This window comes from Drosophila bipectinata, chromosome 3R (genome assembly GCF_030179905.1).
Source record: "Drosophila bipectinata strain 14024-0381.07 chromosome 3R, DbipHiC1v2, whole genome shotgun sequence".
In the NCBI taxonomy this organism is placed as follows: domain Eukaryota; kingdom Metazoa; phylum Arthropoda; class Insecta; order Diptera; family Drosophilidae; genus Drosophila; species Drosophila bipectinata.
Window position 1 is genome coordinate 2,600,087 of NC_091739.1, and position 26,241 is coordinate 2,626,327.

The window sequence follows — 26,241 nt, forward strand, 5'->3', positions numbered from 1 at the left end:
TGTTCGTCGCGGAAGGTTCGTGCGACGCTGACGGTGACGCTGACGCAGCAGCCGCAGTCGACGCTGGCAGCTCTGCTGGGCGTACCGCCAGCATCTGAGTCTCCCAGGTCCCAAAGTCCCCCTCAAGCGTATTGAAAAATATAAAAAGAGCGAAGATCTTTTGTGGGTTGTGTGTTTTGTGGATTTGTTTACGCACTGCTGTTGCCGCTGCTGCAGAGCCGGTTTTATAAAATTTTTTCTTTACTTTTTTTATCGCCAGTGCCCGTTCCAATCGATCCACTGACCACCACTATTAGCCACGAGCTTTGGATATTCTGCTTGCACAGAGTGCATTTGCATCGTTCGGCTGCCAATTGGAAATACTGACACAGAGCCGAAAAGAGTGAAGCCAGTGCAAAGATGGCAACGTAACGCCGCGATATAATTAACACATGCAACGAGCGCTAAACAACTTTAACAACAACCAACGTGTAGATAAACAAACAACAATTGCCGGGCTGCCCTTTGCCCAATTACGTGGGTGGAGGTGCTGGGGGAGCTGGGCCGTTGCTGGGGGTTGTGGGTCATAGTCAAGTGCAGGGCATGAGCAGTGCAAAAATGTAATTTTCTGGCACTAGAGTCGGGGGAATTTCCTAGGGGGCTCTGACGCATATCTCATAGTCTAAACGTTAATTACACACCAAACACTTAGTCATAGTGAAATGCCGGTTTATGTGCCAGGTTCAAGGAGTAACAGAAAACTATACATAGAAAAAATGTTCGAAGAACTTTATTTAGTTTTGAATTATTTTTAAAAGTATTTCACAGATATCCCAAGAGGTTTTCCTTAACAATTACAATCTTAATAAATTTATAAATTTAATTAATAAAAGTTCCCCCAATGTTATGTTTACCGTGGACCTATCATTAATCGCTTCGTTTGTCGTTCAAGTTGCCGGCATTCGGGACGAGTTGCATGTTGCAGACTTTGCAACTTTTTCAAACTTCCGGCAACAGTTTCCACACACAGTCAAAGCAAAAGTTTTTGCATTAAATACAAAACAGTGTTAAATAATTTCAGCTATTTTATGATCATTTTTCTTGGCCTGGGCCTAGTGGTGCCCGGGCCTGTGTGTGTGCGGGGGTGTGGAGTTCGTAGCGGTTATAATCATCTCAACCGGAAGTAGACCCCTCCCACTCTATCATCGACTATCTCCCTCCCGCCTTCGCTATGGCCATTCCCGTTTACTTTATGACCGCTAAGCAGGGCGGTGGCCGACTGTTTGGCGGTTGGCTTGGTTGTGCCAGTGAATTAGCACAAACCGCATGTTAGATTTGTTGATAACATGCCACCACCGCGACTCCCCCACACCCCGGCACAACCTTCCGCCCCCACCTACTGACACACACAGGCGCTTGTTGTTATCCTGAGGGGCTGGGCGCGGGTCCTTAGCCGTGCAGTTAGAGGCTGTCAAGTTGAGAATTTTATGCGAAATGTTTAGTAATTAGTTGCATCCGCAAGGGGAAATTACTTAGCAAAGCCAACCGCAAAAGTCTCTCCCTCTATGCCGCTCATCCTGCCACCCCCAATCTCTCCAAATCCAAATCCCACTTCCAGTTCCTATCTGTCATTCCCCATCCTCTCCAGCCACCTCCTTGTCTATTCTACTGGGTTTGGCGCAAAAGTTCAAGCGTTAGCAAAATGTTGACAGCTTCAAGACATTCGCATTAGGGGTATCTGGCTCATACAGTCATCACGCAAAAAAAACGATCGTTTTTGCAGTAATTCTATTAAAAATTAAAATTTTTTTCTAATGTCTTGAATTTTTATTCTAAATTATTATATTTTTTTTCATGGTGATGTATAATAAGAATTATTTAGCTCCTCTTTCTCTTAGTTTCTTTTTTAATGTATGAAAGAATCTTTTATATACAATAGGCCAATATTTTGAAAAATTTGCTTCTTAATCATTTATGATAAGTTTCCTGATTGATCAGGAAACGGTTCTGCATTTTTCTCTCTGTAATTATTTAGGAGTCATCCCCAGTGCGACATGTGCGACGTGTGTGCTTGTGTGTCTGTGAGCATGTGTGTTGGTGAGCCCAGCTCATTACTCATACGCAGCGTGCAACGAGACTCCTGTTGGTGCCAGGCGTTAAATTAACTAATTAAAACTTGCACAACTCGTGTGGCCGTCTCTTTTTTCCATAGTGCTCGGTCTCTGTCTTGTTTCGTGACAATTATTCGTGGGTGCTTTTAATTTTTGCGCCTTTTTTTCTAATTCCGCTGGAAAATGATGTTTCCACCGACTTGTGACCCGGCTGATAAACGTTGCACAAGTTTCGGGCGGCAGCAGGAGCAGAAGCAACAGCAACAACTGAAACAATTAGCACAGTCGCTGGCATCTAGACTTAACCCGCAGGTTCAAGCTCCACTCTCTGTTGGTCCGTATCGTTCTGTCTCATTCCTTGTAGCGCATTGCGTGGGCTGCACGAAAGTTGGGCGAACAGCTAGCCCAGTTTTTGCACCTCACGTGTGTAATTAGCACCTGGCTGACTCGCAGACGGGGCAAACAAACTGGCTTGACAAACTTTGCATGCTGCTGGCGCGCTTTGATTAATGAGACTGTTGCGGCTTCGTGGCGTTAAAAGCGCGTATTTGGCTCTAATTATTTAATTGGGTGAGCAAAACAATTGATGGCACAAAGGCAACTGTTGGCTTTAGAGTTTAAAGAAAAGAGGGCTTATCATACTAATGAATGGGTAGGGATCGATTGGGCAAAACCTGATTGATTTATCCGGTTTGGGGGATGGCCCTTATGACGGTAAAAGTTACTGCTTCATCAAATTTGGGGTTTATTAATAACTCAGCAGATTTTCAAATCACTAACTAATTAGGTATCACATTAGGTAGATCTGAAATTGTCTATTTCTATGGTATTTTAAGAAAAATACGTTTGATTTTACGTTGTTAAGCTTTTTAACACTCATTCCTCTTTTTCCTTTCGTTGGAAATCAATTGACTATGAGCGTAATTATTACCTTTATTTATTTCTCTTTTACCTAGAAAAAGTATGTCTAATCAACCACACATCAAGTGGCTGTATAAAGGTTCGATTTTTGTCATCTATATATTTATTAAAGTTAATTAAATACAGGTGTTACAAAATTCTTAGTATCAACATCGCAGTCTTAAAATGGCACTTAAGCCTGAAAGTGGGCTATGAAATCTGGTAGCACTTACCTGGCCAATCCCATCCCCAGAAGTGTGCTATTTTACCGAAGCTGTCTTACCTTTGTTAGACTGAAAATTTAATGGGCGGCAGCTGCTTGACAATTCTGCAATGTCAAGGCTACTACAACCATTGTGGGAAAAAATCAATAAGCTGAGGAGCCCAAATGGCGGCGTCTGCGCATACAGGAAATTAAAATGCCATTTAATGCCAGGGAGCTACCTACTTGCACTCCCTTTAGACTTACGCATTCCCACACACTCGAGCGAAGTTTTTCAGAATTTACCGGGAATTTATTTCCTTATACGCCTGCAATGCCGTACCACCCTGAAATATTTGCCACCTGACCAGGTGTCAGAAATGAATGAACAAGACGAATGCATTTAAAGAATTTAAGAATACCTTCGGTTTTTATTAATCAGTTATGATTTCTGTTTATCCAAACTGTTTGTTGTTTCTGACTCACTTGACGAGATTAAGTTTTAAAATGATTTCTGTTTAGTAGCTTTAGCTGTAGCTTGTCTCTGATGAGTTCGAGTTCAAGTTGGGAGCCTCTTGTGGAATTTTTCGTCTGCATTACTATTTAGTTTGTAATTGTTATCGTATTGTATAATTTCAATTAAATCTTTATTGTCCTTTTAGTGGACATATGTATTCACTTAGCTAATAGTTTTATAGTTGCATATATCGTATTTTCTATTTATAAGTTTCGCTTACAACTAGAAGATTTTAGGAAAACAAGTTGACCCATACAATGGGAAAATGTATCATTTTGCTCAAACTCAACTGGTGTCTTGGGGCGATTGAAATGGGATCCAAACGAAGGGCAACAGAACCGAAAGTTTTAAATGCGATTTTAGTTCTTGGTTTACAGTGTAGATTTGTGAGGATTTTCCTTTAGTTTAGTTTAGTTTAACTATGATACATATATGATTGCCTAAATGCTAAAAGTTGTCAACTATTTGTGGGGGTAAGAAACGGGGTTTCCGATAGTTTGTTCTTGTTTTTTGGTTTTTGGTTTTTTGGGCTTTGTTATGTTGTTATGTTAGTTTGTTTACACTTAGTCTTAGCTTTGGTATAATTAAATACTTTTTAGTTTACCTCTTCGACTTACATGCGAAAATTCAATTCTTTGGTGGCTTCAATTTGCAATTTGTGTTGCTCAATTTACATTTCATTTCGTAATCCTAATCGTATCCATAATCATATTAAAGTTTAAGAATCATGAGACTATAACATGGCGTAGTTAGTAGGTATTTTATTTACAAATGCTTATTTGGCTAGGTAAGTTTGAAATGCTCCTCTTAAACGCGTAACTAACTTTAAATTTTGATTTCGAGTTCTCTTCTTGGGGTGTTTGCTATGTGTGAGTTTTTGTGGATTTTGTTCCGATTTTTAGGGGGTGCTCTATGTAGAGCATGTGCATGCATGTGCAACCAAGACGTTAAAAGGGGCTCAGATTTTAACGTTTTGACCACCCTGAGGGAGAGGGGTGCATGGGATGATGAACCGAGGCGATTCGTAACTCATAGCACCATGTTACTTCGTTGTTAGCTAAGTGGATACTACAAAATACTTAGAAATAATGCAATGAGACTATGTTCTCCTATAACAGGCCAAGAAACAGAAAAGCAACAACGACAATGGCAAGTTCTAAACTTTATTTACCTATTCATATTCATTTAGATTTGTTGTGTATTTTACCCATTGTTAACTACAGTTTATTATGAATTACTTACATGTCTAGGGCAACTAACATGCAGAGTTTGTGCAGCATTTTTCTAAGTTGTTTTTACACTTAATTGGTTTATGGCTGTTTAATGCTTTCCGTTTGTGTTTCCGATTTTTGTTTTGTGTTTTTGGGAAGAAACCTTTCGAAATACATTCACTTACTTAATATACACACAATTAGTTACATAGTCTGCCCGAAAACAGGAGTCGAAGTCGGATAACGCAAGTACAATGCAAGTGGATAGAGCGTAATTGTAGTGGAAGACTTCCGCTTAAAATTTAGGTAGGTAGTTTATTTTTCGTTTATTTATTACATAAGTTATCAATGCCAAAAATTTGATTTTCATTAACCGCCTGCCTAATATACACACATAATACTTCATCTTTCCTGAAGTATCTCTATGGCTTGTTCATATATTTGGTGGTATTTTTGGTTTCGCTCGTATTTGATCTACCTTTGCGCACAACTAAGTGGAACAGACACACATATGAGAGTTTTGAGTTCAAATGTCGGCTATGCTTATTAAATGAGTAAACGTTTTAATTCTCTTTTTATGTAGTTTATATATATTATTTATGAACTATTCGAATATTCGCCGTTTGGCGTTTATCTAATTTCAAAATTCAACTTTAATATATATCTGTTTATTTATCATTAATATTAATATTTGTATTTATATATTTGTGTCTAGTTTACAATTAGCAAAAAGTTTAAGTTTAAATATTGAAATTACACTAAGTTACTTGCAATTGGTTTTAGTTTTTGTTTTTATAATGAAATAATTTCATTTAAACGTTTCAGTCATTTTAAATTTTATTTGTAATATTTGTTGCTTAGCTTGGGAGAGACGGACCCAAAACATGAACTCAGATGGTCGCATGGCTTTTCTTATGGAAAACAATAAATTCCTTTGATCTTCGCTTTACTTTTCAATCCGAACACAGGCATTGGATTTGCTTAGTTTTGGCCGGAATTTTCGGGTACCATGCAAAAATATGAGGAAACGCAAAATCAAGCATACGACCCGTTGAACCGAACCAGCAGCAGCACCAGAACTTTTCCAATTAATCAACGGGGGTCGGGTCGGGGGGGAATTGGGGAAGAGGCATGGGTAAGTGAAGCAGGCACAGTTTAATGGCCGCCATCGTTGTGTCGTCATTGCCTCATAAATATTCATGCTGTCAATGCGCATAAATACCTAAGTGCATATTTATGGTCCAACATTTGTCGTTATGAGTTTTACATTTATGGCTTTTTTACTTTATTAATTAATATGCAGGCCAACGAGTCAGCAGGCATTTTTCATTTGATTCATGCGTCTGCCGTCCGACCTGGTCACGATAATTGCTCCTAGAGAAATCCAAACACATATATCACAGGGCCTCAAAAATATGCGGCGCCACACCCCCGCTGTGAATCAATAACTGAATTGTGTACACACGTTGCCATTTCGGCAACAATGCAATTTTCACGTGTTCCTCATGTGGGAGGGTCGTATAAATGAAACAGAATGGATTAATTGCACTTTTATTCGATTTAAAGCGTAATTTACTTGGCGTTTTCAAAAGAATTGGCCATTATTATGACGGTAATGTTCACGGATTAATAAACATTTCCTTGCCAGCCTGATCGTAATTCGTTCAAATATTTATCAACTTTTGGACCAAAAAATGCTTTGAACAATCCGCAACCGCAAACAGAATTTCAATTAAAACCAAAGCCTCCCTAGCCACTCCAGGGCCCACTGATCCTTTTGCTCTGTAATTTGCCAAGTTAATCAGGCATTAAATTGGCTTATGGGGCTGAAATAGATGATGACAGAAATGCAAATTCTAATTTTCGCATTTGGCCCGATAAATAATTAAATTTTGTCAGCACTCGCAACTAGCTACGAAATGTTGATGGGGCTTTAAAAACTCGCCTATGCCAAAAATAGAACCCTATACCCCAGGGTGAATTTTTGTTATTATCATAAATATTTTAGAGTTTATTATGTTATTTACCCGAAAATCGGGAGACTCCTTTGTTGACTCGACTCACCAATTAGGACAAATAAACTAAAAATTCAGGCGCGAACAATTTGCATCGCAAATCTCATAATTCAATTAAGGGAATTAATTTAAAAGGCTTTGAATTATGCAAAGCGTTCGCAACTTTTTTGTTTGCTTTTAAAAGTGATAAATATTACACATTTAATTTATGGTGATTGCTAATTGTGACATTAATTGCAAAATTTACAAAGAAACGGCAAAAAAGCAACAAACAGCCGGCTGGAGACAAAGGATGGCATTGCGTATACGCCGGGCTGGTTTGCTGGTCTAAAATGCCGAGCTGGTTTTTCACGCACTAAGTGAAAATGACTTTCCCGTGTGCTTGGCAAAACAATGCCGTTCGACACTCATCTGGCTGTCGCACCTAAGTGCAGCTAAGTGCTGTGTGTGTTCGGTGGGTGGTGGGTTTCGCAGATGTAGGTGTAGGTGTGTGTGTCGCGAATTTTAATGTGCCTGCTGCACCACCTGCTGCTGTTGCACCGCTATCAGCAGCACCACCACCATCCAGAACCCTCCTGTCGATTTCAATTGTCCTTTCTTGTTTTTGCCATTTTTTGTCCTGCCATTTAGCTTGTTGCTTTTATTGTTGGACTTTCTGTCGCTGTTCAAATTGTCATTTGAGTGCAGTTGTTGTACACACATTGCTGACAATGCCGAAACGTACGTACGTACGTCCGGATGCAGAGCTGTGATCTATAAAAAATTCAGCCAGAAATTGCTTTCGATGTTTGTCTTTCAACACCCGCATAGCTCTTGCCCCGATTTCCATTTTCCATCTCCCGAAAAAGCGAAAACCACACACTATTATTTATGCGTTCTTAAACAATTTTAAGATGTTTTCTGGTGGCCAAAACAAGCACTTAGCCTATGGACCGGGGGCTATAAATCTTAGGATGTGGCGAAAGGGACTAAAAGCGTCATAAATTTGATGTCACATAACACGGTGATTATATTTTAGTTGCTACTAATTGCTCTGACTAGATTACGATCGATAAAGTTTAGATTCAGCTTCACCTTGTCAGCCACCAAGTGTTTGAAAAAACACACGAGTGTATCCCAGATAGAAAGCCATCACACAGGGAAGTAAAATAAATTGGACGTAAAATTTATGCATAGACCCGTCAAAGTCCTCTACCTCCTCTAACAAATACACTCGTATATATTTTGCTTTCCATTTTTTGGCTTTGGCTGGCAAAACAAGCCAAGCCGCACTAGCCAAGCGAAATGGAGAGCCATTCTGGGCCACATGCCAAAAACAGAGCCAGCTCCCTCTGCCTCTTTCTGGCCCTGCCTATCTGCCTCTGTCTCCGCCTTCGTCTCACTCAGTGTCATTGTAGCGTTCCAGTGACGACTGTCTGTCCGCTGTCCGTCTGTCCGTTCGACTGACTGAATGACGGGCTGTCTATTCCACTCGGCCGGGCACATGCATTTGCTGATGCATGGCCAAAAACTAAAGTGGGAAATGGCGGAGAAAAATCTAAAAATTGTAAAAAGGAATGTTAAACAGTAAAAAAAATAAACTTTTTTTAATGAAATTAAAAACATTCTTTTTAACAATAAAGTACTTTTATATAAAAATGGTTTTTTGATATTATTGTAATGATATTTAAGATCATTTAAAATATGGAATATAAGACTATATAGAAACCTCATTATGCAAAATAAAATCACTAATATAAAATTTATGATGTTAATTTTTAATATTTAAAATCCTTTTTTATACTCAATATGCACCTAAAACTCAGAATGCTTTAATTCAACCTGAGCATTTTTGATGGCTTGTGCTATCCTATAGACCGATTTTTTCAGTGTAGCTCCCAACCATTTGAATTTGCATCTGTGTGTGCCCATTAGGCATTGGTTCCCACCCATATATTTGGTTTATTTTTTGTACTCCCACTTTCTGTGTCGCTGAGTGAAATATCTTTGAGTGAATGAATAAAACTGCGGCTGCCTTGTCTCGCAGTTTTCTTCCCCAAAATTGTTTTTTTTTGGCATATTTCTGTGTGCTCACTTTGTAACATCGAATTCTGTGTAGTGGCCGCCTGACTGGATTATACTTTACATTTATGTGAACATGAAATTAATGATCTGGCCAAACGCCAACTGTGGAATGTAGTCTTTCTCGGAGAAGTATTTGCCGAAATACTCGTATTAAGAAGGAATCAAATTAATGTACCTTCTGACTGTAGCAATTGCTGACCTCGATATTGGTTGGCACTGCGACTAAAGGGTTTCCTGCCGACTGCACTTGGCCCAGAAAAGGTGAGGGGTAGCATTGGCCATGCAGCCGCAAATGGAAATTTGCGAAATTATTTCAAGTTGAATGGCCATAGACGTCGCAGGCGGACACATCCCATTCAGGGGAGCATAATAGATGTTTGCCGAGCTCGGATTCTTGTTTGCCCAGCTCATGCATTTCTATGAGCTCGTCGAGTGTGAAAAGTGTGTGTGTGCGGTGCGGTTGGGGGGTCTTGGGTTCAAGGGTACTAGAGAAACCAAACGAAACCAAAAATGCGTAAATTGAAATTGAGAGATTCCATCAAATTCACAGCCGTTCATTGCTTTTGAAATGAGCTACAATGTTCGTTACTTTTTCTTTTTTCTTTTGTTTTGTTTTACTTATTCCCAAAATCAAAAAAATAGGTAAGTGGGACGAAATGGATGCAAGGTCGAAACGATGAGGGGTTTACCAAAACGAAGCAAATCTAACGCCTGTAGTGCTGATACATGCCATGACCATAACCCATGGGTGTGCTGCCCATGGCACGTTCGGTTGCCTTCTCGATGCTCCTCGAAACGCACCTGTAACAGCACACGTAGGCCAAACATCACTTGAACAGGATGCGCCTGAACGCCCGTCGGAAGTCCTTGTTAAAAATGGTGTAGATGGCCGGATTGAGAGCCGAGTTCATGTAGCCCAGCCAGAAGGCGATCGCAAATGCTGATTCCGGTATGTTGCAGTGACTGCTACAGGCCGGCACCAGGATGTACAGGAAGAAAAATGGCAGCCAGCAGGCTATGAAGCTGCCCATGATGAGGCCTAAAATCAGCGTGGCCCTCTTCTCCTTTTTCCTCGCAATCCGACGCTTCTCCTTCTCCGGATCCCGGGGCTTCGGGGTCTTCGGAATAGCCGGCTCCAGCTCCGCCTTAATCACCTGCTGCTTTTCCTGCTGCTGCTGCTTCTGGTGATCCTGGTTCTTGCCCTGCTGCTGATGTTGGTTTTTGGCCGCCACCGCCTTGGCCTCGTTTCGGCGCTGCTGGTTCGATTTCCGCCCAAAGATCGGCTGGCAAAGGCGAAACTTGAGCGGCTTTACGACGGCACATCGGCTTACGACCCCGGAGTCGCTGCTGGATGGATCGAATTCACTCACCATGTCCGTGTCCACGCCCACGGAAAGTGCTCGACACCGGCCGGCAATGGGCGAAACGCGCAACTCGTTTCCCGGAGCAGTGGCAGTTGCAATAACGGTGGCTCCATTGCCCCCAATATTAGGTGTAGAACTGGCCCCGACTGGCGACGCCTCGGAGGCCACACTGCCGTTGTTGTTGTTAAGCACATTAATGGAGTTTGTGCTGCCCATGGACGGTGGCACGGGAACATTGAGACCCACCCGGCCAGTGGCTATCGTGCTCACCTGCAGCGTCTCCTTGGGCGAGGCGGGTGAGCAGGGTGCTCCGGCTGCACTTGTTGTCACAACGGTTACCGTATTTGCCCCAGATCCGTTGGGATTGGCGTATGCCAGCACCGTTTGGGCGGCCACCGCCTCCAGCTCACCCGCCTCCGATGTGGATATGTCCGAGGCCAGGTCCATGGTCACCGTGGGAATTTGCATTGGCAAGGTGGCACTGTTCGGTGGCGTCTCGATGGTGGCTATCTGGCGCTGCTGGTGCAGTTGCAAGGCCGCTGCGCCGCTGGAGGAGGGCATCGGTATGGTGCCTTTCTTGTTGGCGGTGGTGAAGCTCGTTACCTGCGCCAAAAATAAAAATGTAAAGTTTAATGTTAGGGGAAATAATTTTAAGCTTTTAATTTAACAATGATTAAGTTTTGTCTTGTTTTCCTCAACAGTATTGTTGGGGCAAGTGCTCCACTGCGAGGCACTGTGATTAAGAATCAGAGCCATCCACCCCATTTCATCCCGTGCTCATGGCATTGCAAATTAGGTCCGCAACTGCAATTGCAACTGCTGCTGGAAAAAGGGACAGATGGCCCAACACTTGCTACAACAGTTTTCCATTTCGAAAATCCTGTTTAAGCCAAAAGGCGGGAGAGAAACGCGTCCGAGCGCGCGGATTACACAAACATGGGAGGATGGACGATGCCAGCTGAGGGGGTGGGCTGGGTGGCTGGGCAACTGGGGTGTTGGGGGGTGATGCGCCACGGGGGGCTGAACATATTCAATGCGCGAAAAGCAGCAACAATTACCCCGGGCAATTAACAGAGACACAGAGCGTCCAAACGAAAATGAAAACAAAGTGTTGGCATTGCTGATCGAAGATGGAAATACCCTTTAGAGGTAAGTCTTTGATATAAAGACATAGGATGGGATAATGAGAAATGTCCCACTATAATATACATATTTTATTTAGTATCCGTTATAAATTTAATGCCTGACCTTATCATACCCTTCTTGGAGGTACAAACACAATGATTCGAGCAGAACGTGCTGTCAGCATGTGTAAGAATTTTCCTTGTGGCCCTCTTTGTTTTCCTCACCTCGCCTCTGCTGAGTTTTCCACTGTTTTCCCACTGCCCCTGCCTGTTTTCCTTCGCCATCACAACCGAACCTCTCCCGGCTGTTAATCGCTCGTTTGGGCCGCTGCCCTCGAATTTGTTTGCACAAAATGGTCGAGAAGTGTCGCCCCGATATTACCAGCCAAGTTCCAGTGTCCGGGCCTGTCGGTTTCTCTATTTTTGTTCAGCAGCTGTGTGCATTGCGCATACAGTTAATTGAAAATGCAAATTGCGTATGGCACTCGTTGCAAGCATCAGGTAATTGAGGATCATTAGAGACTTTTCACTCAATCAGTGGATTTGGGGGCGGAGCTCCGATTAAATTTTCAGCGATAATTTTGCAACAAAAGCCAGGTTCGCAAATGCCATTCCATGGAGTGAGCCTGCATAATGGCTGCAGAATCGGTTCCCTGTACTAACGTGGCCAACGTGGCAGGCGGCAATGGCGGCCAAAATTGCAACGTTGGCACACAAAACCGACCCTGTCCAAACAGCAATTTCCAATGCACTGGCAGTGCCACGGGAGGCATTCTGGTGGGAGGGAAATCCAACACGTAGCCCACAAGTTGTTGATGGGAAATTGAAGCGAAGCATGTGTGCTCAATTTGCAGCTTCCTACCAGGAACCAGGTACCAGGTAGTACCAGGTAGGGTAATGCACAATTACTTTTTAGCCAAAGGAGTCGACGGGAAAGGGCTGTAAAGGGGTGAGAACATATTGCTCATACGCCGCGTATTCCACACGGTGGCTTAGAAAAATTACATTTGTTCATTGAATCGTCAAAATTTCCATTTACAATGCTGCCACAATCGGTGGGCTACCGCATTTAATACTCAGAATGTGCAATTGGGGAGTGCTCTCATCAAAGTTCATTAGGCACACCTCCCCTTATCCTCGGGGGAGGTTTCAAAATCATAAATAATCAGATTTACCCACCTGTTCGTTGTTTGTTTTGCGGGGATGCTTTTTAATGCCTCGTCTCGCCCGCGCCTTGGCGGCAAAATAAATTCGTATATACACAAAGACCATAATGCAGCTGGGTATGTAAAAGGATCCCAGCGCCGAGTAGAGCACGTACCCGATGTCCTCGCTTAGCTGGAATGAGAAAAAACAGGGTCAATAGGTTCAGAGGGTTAAATGGGTTGGCTTCAAATTACACACGAGAGGGCGTGGTCAGTAGTCAGTGGGGTCTAATGTATGTCTTTGGGTTTGGGGGACAATATAATTACTATGCTTTGAAGCAGTATTAGCTAAGATCAAATAATGAAATATAATAATCCATTTTAGGTCCATATATTCTTCTGTTTATTTTCTGAAAGACTTAAAAAAAACACTCCTTTCTTTTTGCCTTCTAATAAAATAAGCTTATTAAGAATTTACTTAAGAGGTATTATTTTAACACTCATTGATAAAGCTCTTAATGAACTTTACTCTATTTATTCCAGCTCAGAACAAACCCTTATCCTGTTACCTCAACTATCGCTTGTTAGATTGAATTTAGTGCACCACATCCGCTTTGAAATTCAGCTTTTCGTTCTTTGCCGTTGTGGCCGGGCTTGTTGCTTTCGACCATATTCTCCCCTTTTTGGCCTGATAGCGTGGGTTATTGAGTGCATTAGGCTGATTTATTATAAAGTGCATTTTTCTCTTCATTCTTTTTTGTGCCAGAAAAAAGGTTTTTGTCTGCCTCGTTTCCGAAGAGCATTTACGGCAAAAATGCAAAGTGCATGAAATTTCATAACGGTAAATGAAGTAAAAGTATTAGATTACCGTGCCACAAAGGGCTTCCACCTGCCAGCAAAAGTTTGTGGCCCTGCGAGTCGTGCGCCACTTTTTCAGGCAGTTGCAATTGCATTTTATTAAAGCTGGCGGAATTAAATCGCCTTATACTTTCTGCTCCGGAGGCAGCGGCCCGGCCGCCCGACTCTCTTCACAAAAATTATGTAAATTAAGTGTTTTGATGAAAGGCGCACAAAAAAAAGTGCACTTGACAGCCATGGAGGGGTACAAACTGGGGCTGTGAAGGAGGGAATTGCCCGAGCAGTTTGCCCTTTTGAGTTGCTGTTTTCAGGTTCGTGTTGTTCGCCGGCGAGTGGCGTGCATAATGAAATGCTTTTGTCCTGTTGTGCTCCCAGTGCCCCTGGCTCACCTCGATCCTTGTTCACGCTTAGCTGAGAAATGCATCATTTTGCACGCAGATGAATAAGCACATGAATCGAAAATCGCAGTACTCTCGGTATTTTAAAGCCACTCAATGAAGCTTCTCTTTCCAGTACTTCAGAGAAAATCCCAGGATCCTTGCCCACATCAGCTGGTCAACCTAAGCCCGATGATTCTCTTATGGTAGTTGGCTAAAAAATCGACTGGCAATTTATACAAAATTCTTTGCAACGTCACAAACGAAATTTATTTAACTTTTAAGCTGCTTACACCCCTATGTGGCCGGTATGGGTGTGCACCCACATACACACATACTTAAATTGAATTGCAGAGAAACTGCCGGGAACTGTAAATACGAGCACGTAGAAATAGCTGCACTTCGATGGGGCAGAGCCGGAGCCAGACCCAGAGCCAGAGCCCCTGGCAGTGGCAGCTTAAGTGCAGCCCAGTTTATCATAAGCCGCAGGCGAAGTTGCAGCAGGCAGCAGGCAGAAACAGGCTGAGCTAGACAACTTTATCCTGCTGCCAAAGCAGAAAATAAATTTCCCATCCCCATGGACACCGCCATAGCCTGAGCCGAGTCGGTTGCGGCAACAAAATAAGCATAAAGTATTAAGCGCTGGGTATAATGTTGCCGAAATATACATCAAGTGGCAGGTTGAACGGCACAAGAGACTCCACGGAGATGAGAGGCAGCCACCAACAGCTACTTAAGCTGGATTCTTGAACGCTGACGTTGGCTCGGCTGTCTCGGTTTTCAACTTATTGCCTGCCACAGAGGCAGCACGCAAAGTGCACTTGAATAAATGTTTTACAAAACTTTTGAAAAGTTCCTGGCAGATGGGGCAATTACAAGGGGCAACTAAATCCAAAGGCTATTTTATTAAATGTATCGATTTCAAGGTCTAATAAGTTTTAGAAATATTTTATAAGGTGCTTTAATTGCTTTAAATAGTTCCCCCAAACTCATTCTAGTGTAAGCCCTGCAGTTGCAACTGAATGTGCCAGTTGTTGTTCCTTCTCCTTGCAGCACCATTATAAATGATCTCATCATTTACGGTTTACTGTTGAAATATCGACAGCATTTGTCAGCGTTTCACGCTCAACTGAAACGAAACTGTAATCATTCCGTCGAAAACCTTTTAGTTAAGTTTTGGGTCGATTGCATTAAAGCCAGGGGCTGGCTGCCAAAAACTTTTGCTCGTAGGCCCAAAAGTTACGCATACGCGACGTGCTCACACGTCGCTCCGAGGAAACACCTGTAGCAACAACGAGGCACGAAACTTTTCCACACTGATAATGATGTCGGGCCGAAAGGCTGGGGAAATATTTTATTAACGCATTTGAACAAAGCTCTTAAACTGACATTTGTACAGGCGTAAAAAGGAGGCAGAAACTATGTACAACTAAAGCTGTGGCAGGCTGGGAAAGTACGTGTTGCCAACGGGATGGGAGGAAACTAGTGGACGAACAAATAAATTGTCAACTGTGCGTGACGATAACTTTGCGCAGCGGATTTAATGTAATTGAAAACTTCACTTTGTCGCTGCATTTCCCTTGTTCACTTGCTTCCCGTTAGCCTATTTTCCGTTTCCCCTTAACCCATTTCCATTCAGTTTTTCTTTAAATCCGGTGTATTTACACTCGGGAAAATGGTTTTTCTGGGGTAGGGATTTTTCTAGTTTCGAAATTAGAAATCCTCGGAAGTATCATTTTATCATTTAATTTTCCATTTAATATTGTTCAAATACTCGCTATTACAATTTTTGATTATTTTTAAATTGTTTCAATTAGTTTATGCTATAGAAACACCAACTGGACTTCACAGTACAAGCCTTGTTTATTAAAGCATAAATAGAATTTAGCTGTTTGGTTAAATTAGGTGGCGTTTAATATTATTAATATTTCTTAGAATAAACACAGTGTGTTTATTTTAAATTTCCGCAACAAAAACACAAATAAATAAATTACCGAGCCTCCCAAGAGCTTTAGCCTTTCGATCAATTAAAATGCAATACAAATTTAATGCGTCCGGGCCTCAAATGGATCCTGGCTCATTAATATTGCATTAGTTTTCTCCAAGTGCATCCTGGATCCCCTCAATCCATCCACAAGCTGCATTTGTGCTAATTTGCAGATTTTCAAATTGCAGAGGGCGCTTTTGTTTATTTAAAAGTTTTTCGTGGAAGAAGGACGAATGAAGATGGGGAAAAAGGAGTTGCAGGAGAACAGCGTGGGAAGGCAGCGAACGAAAGAAAACAAAAAGCGTGACGCAAAAGAAAAATAATTATTCTGCAATTTTTAATTAAATGGCAATGGTAATTGTTGTTGCCGGGACCCAGCATTGGGGAACTTAAGCTGATGGAAACAAAAACTCATTATGCGCCACCAAATTCGTTAGTCGAGTGGAGCAGCGGTGGAAAGCATGGAAAACGGTAGGAGAGCAACAGCTAAAAGTGTTGATGATGACAAGTACCAGGCCAGGAGGATGGGACGGAGGAGGAGCCGCCAGAAAGCGCAAAAAGAGTGTAAGCCATGATGAAAAGGGCTGATGGAGCCCGACTGGAAATTTATTGAAATGTAAACATGGAAAAGCAAGCCGAAATGAGCGTAATTAAAAATATTAAATTTCCAGGCCCGTCCGGCCGGCGAATGATGCGATGCTTTAAAGGTAAATCTACTAGCCGCATGGCTCTGGGGCTTACGGCCACCAATAGCTGCCAGCAATCGCAAATAATATGTAATGAAAGAAAATAAAGAAGAAATTCCGCTGTAAACACAAAAGAATTTCAATCCGCATTGCACTGCAGAAAGTTTGCCAGCGAGCTTGGGAAAAAAAAATAAAAAAAACTGAAATATCCACGATGTTCAACAAAAAGTTGAGTCAAGCTCACAAAAGTACAGAAAAATAAATACGTATATTTATATAGCAAGTGTGTGTGTAAAGTGAAACACTTTGAAAAATATAGTGAATATAAACAAATGCATTGGCGGAAGAGTGGTAGTCTTGGTAAATCTTAAATAAAATAAAAAATTGTAAATGAATAGGTTATAATAAAAGTTTGATTTTTTTGTTTGTTTCCAGAATGTTTTATTTTAAAACGGTTTGTTTTTTATTTAACTGTGATTATCTGTTCGAAACACCACTTACAAATTATATTATATTATATTAACTAAAAAAAAAACAAGTACTCCTTGCAGTGTGGAAAAAAATCGCCGAGTAGCTGCTGTCATCATCAGGATTGTTGTCGGGGCTTGTGCAAGTTTCTCAACATCAATAAGCCAAGACTGCGAAGGACTGGGCGACAGGACACATTCGGACACGTCAAGGACGCAGCAGCCACGCACACCGAGGCAAACAATAAATCTGAAGTGCAACTGCAGGCGGCGAGTAGTTTTTTTTGTGTGATTTAAAAAAAAACAGGGAAATGTACGCTACATGGCAGCCCTGCCCTGGTGCACTCCCTCCTCTTTGTCAATGTTGTCAATATTTGAAGGGGTTCGGAACCAAATAGAACCCCCTTTTCCAGCTCGTTTTGGCCCGCTTGTTTGTCGGTGCTCGCTGAAGCAGCCATTTTGCACAGTTTGCATAGCCAATTTGCCTGGCAGTAGTTTTTCTTTTCACTCCTCGTCTTCGCTTTGACTCTACATGGAATTTTCCTTCGACTTTGACTTTCACCTCCCCGGGAGCTACTATTTCAATTGACTGCATTTCCCATTGCCATTTCGCTATTCGCCTTTCGCATTTTGCATCTTGCATCTCGCCAATGCCAATCCTTATTTTCTATTAGTGTACACTCGATTCATGCCATGTCCTCATCCTTCCCAGCATCGACTCTGCTGACTGACTTTATTTGCCTTCGCCTTTCGCATTTCCACAACTTAACGCTTGCCCGCACATGCCATAAACGTAAATCAAGTGGCTCCTCCGCCCAAAGCGACGGCACTCAGAAGTGGCCCTCAAATAAGGGCTAATTCCCTGGATCCTGTCCGGTCCTCCTCGGACCATTTAGCCCACGACAATGACCAGCACGCGCCACTGACAGCGAATTTTTAGCAATTAAAAGCTTTTAGAGAGTGGTCAGTAAGGACTTTCAAGAGATGCAGAGCTACTTCCTGCAGGGAAGTAAACGTTTTGGAAATCTTATCTTTTTAATTTTATATAAATAGATACATCTCAATGCCTTGGTATTTTTAAGTTTCAACCATATTTTTTGAATCCTACATTTAAATAAACCTTTCACTAGGAACAATACAATTTCCGCTTCAAAAATGTATGCATGTTGAAGTACCCCTTGGGGGGTTTCCTCCGGGGCAATCTGATTTCCATTTCAATTCGGTTAATCAATTCCATGGCGAAAACACCAGGCCCCCGGGTGTTTTTTAAGCCACGGGCCTTGCCGATTTGTTATTGCCGCTTAATTGCGGCTGACGGCATGCTTCATTAAATTGCAATTTTTCAGACTCTCGCCACGATTGCTAAGCCTTGCAAATGCATTGATGCTGTGATAAAAAAATAAAATAAAAAATAGCCAAGAACAAAAGTGGATGAGAAGAAAAAATCGGCCGGAATTATGCTGTGGGCTTTTTAATTGCTGTGGCCAGTTTTATGGTTTTATTATTTGATTTCAAGGGGAGGACCAGGACCTGGACCGGCACCCCAACCGGACCTTGACAGGACTCTTTTCCTGTCCCGGGCATGTTGTGTGTGTATCCGCTGTGAAACGGCGTTTTTATTATGCGGCCTGATATTTTTAATGGCAACCACTTTATGCTGATTGCCAGCCTGGCCTACCCGCCAGCCGGCTTAGGCTTAATGTTATCGTAAAAATAAAATAGCAACAGAACAACTCAGCACCGGCAACTGTTGCTCTATATTATTGTTGTAGTTGTGGCAGCCTATTGCAGCGGCAACTGAGGTTTTGTTGTTTTATTTTTATGAATCGTCCACAACCACGGAAATTGCTTGTTGACACGCAGAGTGAGGGTGGAGCCAGTGGCAGTGGTGGTGGGGGAGTGGCAGGTTCCTGACCTAGTCCACGGCAATTTGTTTTCTCACTTTTCCGCCTTGGTCAATACAGAGTCCTTTTGGGCTCGATACCCTATTGAAAGGGTGATAAGAAGTTGTAGTTATTTTATGATTCGTTTAAAAATGTTGCTTAGAAGTTTAGAATCTAAAGCTTATGTAAAGCTAATCTAAGCTAATCATGTGCCAATTACAGGACATGCTTATTAAAAATATATTTTTTTAATATACTGACTTCCAGGGTATTAACGAGTGCACTCTACCCAATATTTTCCTACCTTTTGGCCTCTTTGTCTTTAGCCACCACAATTTGTGATTGATGTTTGGCGTTATAGATGACTATAATTATGCAACACGATTTGACTTGCGTTTTATTTGATTACCGGTTGCGGGCTTATTGTGCGGCCAGAACGCCCACCCAATCGCCCTCCCTCCCCTTTGATGACTTTATTCCAAATGCCCGAACAAGGGAATGGGGAGTGGTTGGTGATTCCGTTCAGAATAGTACCTATTGATTTTGTGTCATTGGGGTTTTCGGTGCTCACGAAACACAAATGAGTTGTGTAATTAATATGGGCTTTTGTCTTGCCATAATGGCAAGCACATAAATAGCACAATAAGCCAATGTTTTCGGTTCAGACCATGGAGGATGTAACGCAAAATAGCAGAAAATTAATTTTCATATGGCTTTGGGGTGTCTTTCGTTCTCAGCCTCCTGGATCACAAACATGCCACACATATATATACATGTGTGTGGGGGAACATTTGCTCCTAACTGTATGATAATATTATGCCCCTTAACCACAATGTCGCATGCATTGTTAATCATCTGCAGTTGCCAGTTGTAACAAATTGTTGCCAAATGGTTGTTTAAGGCTCCGCAAACTTGCACACAAGTGCTGCCGAAACTGGCAACGGCATCGTTAATTTTAACAGTAAATTAAATACGGGTCTTTTCGCAACGGCTCTACGGAATCTGCCATTGAGCCGTGTTTCAAGCCCAGACCAATAGCCGTCAGGCCGTTAACCAACCGCCACTACACTTTGAAATTATTTCAATTAGAAAAGGATTTCGTTAAACTTTTATTATTTCTGGTTTACAATTTTGCGTCTTACAATCATACCGTTCTCTACAAAAAACCAATAAAAAAAATATGGGCTTTTATAATTTACTCATCTCGCGGAAACACAAGCTTTTGCAGAACAAAAGCTTGTTTATTTTTTAAAACAACCCAATTACATTCACAAGTTATCCCGTTTAAATCTTTTTTTAAAAGTGTACTAAAGTCCAAAACGGACTGCCCAAATGTTGGTGTTTGTGAGTGGCTGGCTGCCAAGCCAATTGGAAATTTTAAATGATATATATTCCTGAGGTCGCGGCGCCCTTTGGGCGGTCAGCCCTCTTAATGTAACTAAATCGAAAGCTGGCTAAAACGTGTTTATGCCGAAGCAGTTGGCCAAATTTCCAACTGGCCGGACTTGGCCGGGCAAAAATAATTAGTGTGCTGCTGCCAGGCAAACAAATCCTAGATGTGTGTGTGGGGCATGCTCTTGTGCAACAGCAATGGCAGAGACCAGCAACAACAGTGATTCGCAAATTTTAACGCTTAATGGTTATTGACACACACACAATCCAAACAGAGGAAAACGGAGGAACAGGAAGTGTAGGTTTATTGAGGCAGTTGCAGAACCAGGGGGCGGAGAGGTAAAGCAAACAGCATGACACTTGTCGGCCCGGGCTGGACAAATGAACAGCCGCCGGGGCAGCCATGGACAACCTGGCATTGGTCATTGGATTTGGTTAAAAGGCATGCATGCAGAGTCGGGCCGAGTCAATTGAGGGGTGGGACAATAGGGGATGAAAGGGGGGCCTGGGGAGCCGGGGGCCAAGTGAGACTCAACCGCAGCTGATAGCCAGGACAGCCATGATAACAACGACAACAACAAGGAGCACGACGCAAAACTACAAACTACAAGAACCCCCGGCAGTCTCAACAAGCAAAACAGTTTTCCCACATTTCACGCAATTTCCATAGCTTTCCATGGCTTGTTTGCTGCTTCGTCTGTGTTCCGGTGCCTATGCTTGTTATTTATGGTTTTAAATACTTTTAAACATTGCGCTGTGTGTGTTTTTGCATTTCAATATTCGTAATTGCTGCGTATACGTGATATTTACGGGCGTGCGTTGCGTATACGCACTGTGTGTTGTGTTGAAATTAAAATTGAAATGAAGCCTGCATGCGGTCTTGCTTAAACCTTAGACAATATTGATTTTAGCCGGATAGCCGAATGCTCAGGTTGATGGAGTGGAAGTAAAGAGTTTCCGCTCCAACTTGATTAAGTTGATTTCGAGGATTTAAAATTTAAATCTTCCAAGTGATTGTTTTTTATTGGCCAGCATTTACGACCGCCAACAGTATCAGTATTGGCAGCATTCATTTTCATTATCCAGCCGTGCTCTGCAAGTGCAATTTCATTAATGGCTAATTAATTGCAACTTTATTTCGCGGTCCGCCAGCAATGGCAGTCAGCCAACCGACCAACCTGCCAGCCACCAACCATCCTGCCAGCCATTTTGTGTTGCAACAAAATGTGTTCGGCGCACGCAACATTTCCAGGAAGGAAAGGTGGAAAGTCAGACACGAGAAGCATACGTTTTGTTATTCGAAATTCCTGTAATAATTTCATTTTAATTTTTTATTAATTTTTAAGCGCCGCTCCTTTGCACGAGAGCTGCTTGTGGGCAATTGCATATTCAGAACCACTTAATATTAAGCGACTGCACAAGGATCTGGTGTGTGGGGTGGGCTTGGGTGACTGCGTGTTTTAAAATCGTAAAACATGTTCTTCGCACACACACTTAAGGCGAACTAAGGCTACAACTAATTGGAACACTAATTAGCGTTATTAAACTACAGCAATGGCGGAGTCGTCAGTAAAGCGGCAAGCAGTATCCGGGGGAGGGGTGGCAAGAAGTGTAACGTGTGGCAGCTGCATGTCTGTCTGCCTGTCGCTCGAAGCCTGGGAAGCTGCCCATTAAAAGCACATTTAAGATGTTTACAAACGTGTTCTGAGACACTGCACACACCCCCTAGCTCTCACACGCACACATGCGGCACAGAGGGAAATAATTTGGTGAGCTTTTGGTGCTTAATAAAAATAAATATTTATTGAAATGATAGGATGAATGGTAGATAATCATAACACTTTATTATTATTTATTATTATTTAGAGACATTAAATAATATAATTTAAATTCAATTTATACAAAAGTATTAAAATATTGAATGAACTTTTTTTCCAGTGTAATGACACGCATTTTCTGCCAGTTTTTTGTACTGGCGAAAAACTAGAACGCTGCTGCGGAAGCAGCGGAAACGGATGTGTGCCAGCAGCAGCAGCGGCAGCGGAAGAAGTTGCAGAAGAAGGAGCAGCAGAAGCTATGCCTGCAGAGAAGAATGGAGAAAGCCTCTAATAAGAGGCGGTACAGACTACATTTTACAACCGACATTACCGCTAAAACCAGGAATAGAATGGAATGGAGGGCAGGGATATCTGAGCGTCTTTGATTGGCCCGTAAATGAGGGCAGGCGGCGGGTGGAGGGTGGCGGCCAAATGCGAAAACTTTACTTTAATTGACAGCAAAAAGCAATTTGCCTCATTACAAGCAACACGAGCGTAATTAAATGCTGCCCTGGGGCATGGAGCATGGAGCTCCACGGCTGCGACCTCGATGGAATCGTCAGCCGACACCACTGAAATCAGGGAAATCCCCTCGGTACCTCCAGCACTTCCCCTCAACTTCCCGATAGCGCCGGATTACGGGTGAAGCTTTAAATTTCCAAATGCTTTGACCGACATGGCGCACAAAAGGGTCCTGGATCCAAGAATCCCAGAATCCAGCGGCCAACAGCCAGCAGACAACAGACGACATGCGATTTAGTTTCTTATTTGACACTTTTCCACAGAGCTTTTGCCTCGTTTTATTTTGCCATTTCCCCTTCTTTTCATGCTTTTTGGATTTTTTCCACCTCCTTCTGCTTCGGCATCTGTCGACGTCCGCTGCAGTCATGGCAAATGTCATTTAAAGGACAATAATGGCGGTCGTCGTTGCCGCTCGACCAAGTTCCCTTCTCCAGAAAGGAGGGAAAAGTTCTGTCTTTTTTCATTCCTTTGTGTTTTTGTCTCTTTTGGCCGCATTTAAAGTCAAGTTAAAGTTCAAGTTACTGCGAAAATGTGCGTCAGCTGCGGATCCCAGTATCGATTTACTCCAGAATGTGACATAATTATTGCTCTGTTAACACACACTCTTGCGCAGCGCGAAAGCGGAGCAGCAGGCTCCTTGAGGACATGCTGGGATGAAGGAGGCTGGTCCCTCAAGTACTGAGAACAAGTGCCGGAGAGATGAGCTAAGGCGTCATACTTTGCACTGAAAGAAAAGGACAACAATTTTGGTAGTCTATTTATCCTGTTGGTATGGCATCATTTTTTCTATGACTTTAAAATTAAAACTGTAAATCCCTTTTTTTGGCATTAGGTTTTTAATTATAAAAGTATGCTATTTAGAACCGGCTTGTGTCAGTGTCCTGGTTCATTCTAGTTTATGGCAGTCCTGTGCCTTTGGCTTGGCCCCACTCGACCGGCGATTTATGTATGTATGTGGGGGCGGTCTGGCGGGCCGGTCAGCAGGAAAGTTTTCATTAATTGTACTCGCATGTCAGCAGAAAAGGAAGAAAAAACTCGGCCCCTGGTGGGAGGCTGGGCTGCCTGCCTGCCGCATCTATGTAATTTAATCAAGAGATGAAGAAACTTTAAGCCATCTTCATTTTTGGGGCTGGCAGCAGGCTCAGCAGAAAGTTTCTTCAGAAGGGCCAGCAGGGCAGAGGGGCAGACAGGGGCCAGAGTAAATATTGAAATCTACAACCTCTGACCCGCATGACAGACGAACAACAAGGATAACAATGCCCCGCATACAAATTTGTGGGCGTTGCTGAAGAGATTTGTAAACAATATTTTGTGGCATACATTTGGGACAGCCGCTGCCTGTCCTGCTCATGTTGTTGTTTCTTGGCTGGATCTGGATTTGGTTTATATATTGGCAACGTCTTTGCTTCTGGCTCATCTCGATTTCGGTTTCAGTTACAGAAGCAGCCTATTTCTTTCTTCCTTTTTGTTGGGGGCCAGCTATTTTGTGCTCTTTTTATTGGCCTGCCCTTGGTGTGTGTCTGCCTTGAAGTATTCCCTTACATTGTTGCTCGTTTATTTGGCTTTCTGGTCGTGTTTCCATTTTTTTATTTCGCTGAACTTTGCCGGCAGGCTGGGTAGGGGTTTAGCGGATTTAAGAATTTTTCATGAAGCGTATAATCTAAGAAATCTGAGCAAATGAGATTAAAAGTTTGATCTGCCATTTTTTATTAACTGACAAGTCGGTCAGTTGTTGGCCATGAACTTTCGAACGGAAAACTGGCACTTCAGCGATGCAATCAAGCGTGAGCATAAATATTTATGCTGTACATTTTTTCGGCTTCAATCAATTTTGCATTAGAAGAGACACAAGCCAGCAAAAACATATTTGCAGATGAAAATCATAGCAAATGTTTCGGCATAATTTCACAAACACAAAGGCCAAACAAAACCAAAAAGAAACGAGACTGTAATTCGTTGGTAACACAGAAATTTATTACAACTGTCAGCCCAGCCAGATACTTTACTGGGCTTCCACAGGCATCGACAGGCTGCGATTGCTCGCTTTTATTTCTGCCGGTCGGGCTCGACAGTCGTGATTGCTTTGCAGTTTTCCGAATGTAGCCTCTGCGTGTCCTAGATGCCGCCTAGCCCCGTCCGGTGCGTAGTTATGTCTGATCATAAAATCAATATGCGCATACTAAAATTTTATTTCTTTACAATTTGTGTACGAATTTGTGCGACGCCCGGCTCTTCTCCTCCGCCCCGATGGTTTACGATTTTCCGCATTGCCTTCGTTGGTTTTTTATTTTTTGCGCCGACAGCCTTTGTTTTGCTTGCTTTTGTTGTTGTTTTGTAGTCCATTTAATTCGTGCCATCAAGGGCCTCGCCCATCCGCCGGCAGGGTGCACATGCTTTGTCCATTTTCGAAGGGAAATGGGAAACGTTGTTTGACATATTTTTCTCGTTTATGTGTCCCTTGATCCGCCGAGTGTTGCTTCTCGCTGTTTTCCCTGCTTTCCTCTTTTATTTCTCTTTTTTTTTTACCCTGGTTGCATGCCCACACGGCGTATGCTTGATAATTGCTTTGGCATTTGGCAACGCCTTTGACACGGTAAATGACTGGCGAGTATTTGCTTGGCTGGCTTCCTAATTGTGTTTGCACAACGCCCAGGAGGAGTGGGAGGACATGCAGGACCTGGTTCTCGTGTAAGCCACTCCATTATGTCATTTAGGGCATTCAATACAAATTGGTAATATCTCATTTATACTCATTTTGGTCTTTTGCCCCGTCTGCCCCAACAAGGACGAAGATGGATTGTCGAGCAGGGGCCAGCAGGGGAGGGCTTAAATGTACGTCTCTGTGGATATAGATAAGTGTGTACGTGTTGTGCTCGTGTTGCCTGCTCCTGCTGCTGACCACGCAGCAAACAGGCAAAACAAACAAGCAAGCGAAACCAAAGGACCCCCACTCACACACTCGTTCACTGCCATTGCGTTGGTGAGTGACCAAATGTCAAATATACAACGGCACACACTTATTTCATTTCCAGATTTATGGTGGGAATCGCCAGTGTCCGTCCGAGCCATTCAATTCGATCTCAAGCGGTGCACTCTTAAAAATAATATATATACATATATTATATTGCATAGATTGATAGATTGCTATAGATTGCATAATTATTTTACTTTTGTGCCATTTTCAAAACTTCATTTTCCTTCTAGCTATTTAATTGTTATAATTATATATAATTGCTGTTTTATTTCTTTTATGAAGGAATTTTATTTTAGTGCATCTGAGTTTCAGGCAATAACTGAAATTTCGTATGACATTCCTCGACGCCAGGACTCAATGTCACTGTCTCGTCCTCTTTTCTGTTACAACCTCTTGTTTACTTTTTTGTGAGTTTCTTGCTGCATATATCCTGCAGGCTGCAGCAGGTTCAGTTTTAGATTCGGTTTCAGTTTCATTTCCAGATTTAACTTCAACTTGGCTGTGACAACAGTTCAACTGCACTCGCACTCGCACTGGCACTCGCGCGACATGTCAACAGATTGCGTATTGTTGGTGCATTTTCCATTTGATTGCTCGCCACAATTCCCCTGTTCTTGCCGGGTTTCTGTCCTTTCGGCAACAAGCA

At 42.5% G+C, this 26,241-nt stretch overlaps 1 protein-coding gene across 2 annotated transcripts in view; it reads right to left on the reverse strand.

The window, feature by feature from the left end:
* Positions 1-8,630: 8,630 nt before the first annotated feature.
* The window catches only part of Octalpha2R (alpha2-adrenergic-like octopamine receptor), a 43,919-nt gene continuing 26,308 nt past the window's right edge, over positions 8,631-26,241 (reverse strand). The window contains exons 2-4 of one of the 2 annotated variants that reach the window (XM_070281734.1): positions 12,667-12,825; positions 10,370-10,966; positions 8,631-10,282 (exon numbers count right to left, since the gene is read on the reverse strand). In XM_070281734.1, the coding sequence (XP_070137835.1) occupies positions 9,827-10,282; positions 10,370-10,966; positions 12,667-12,825 (1,212 nt within the window). In that variant the 3' untranslated portion in view covers positions 8,631-9,826. Of the gene's footprint in view, positions 10,967-12,666; positions 12,826-26,241 lie in introns of both variants that reach the window. The other variant, XM_017249521.3, reaches the window with a different exon arrangement.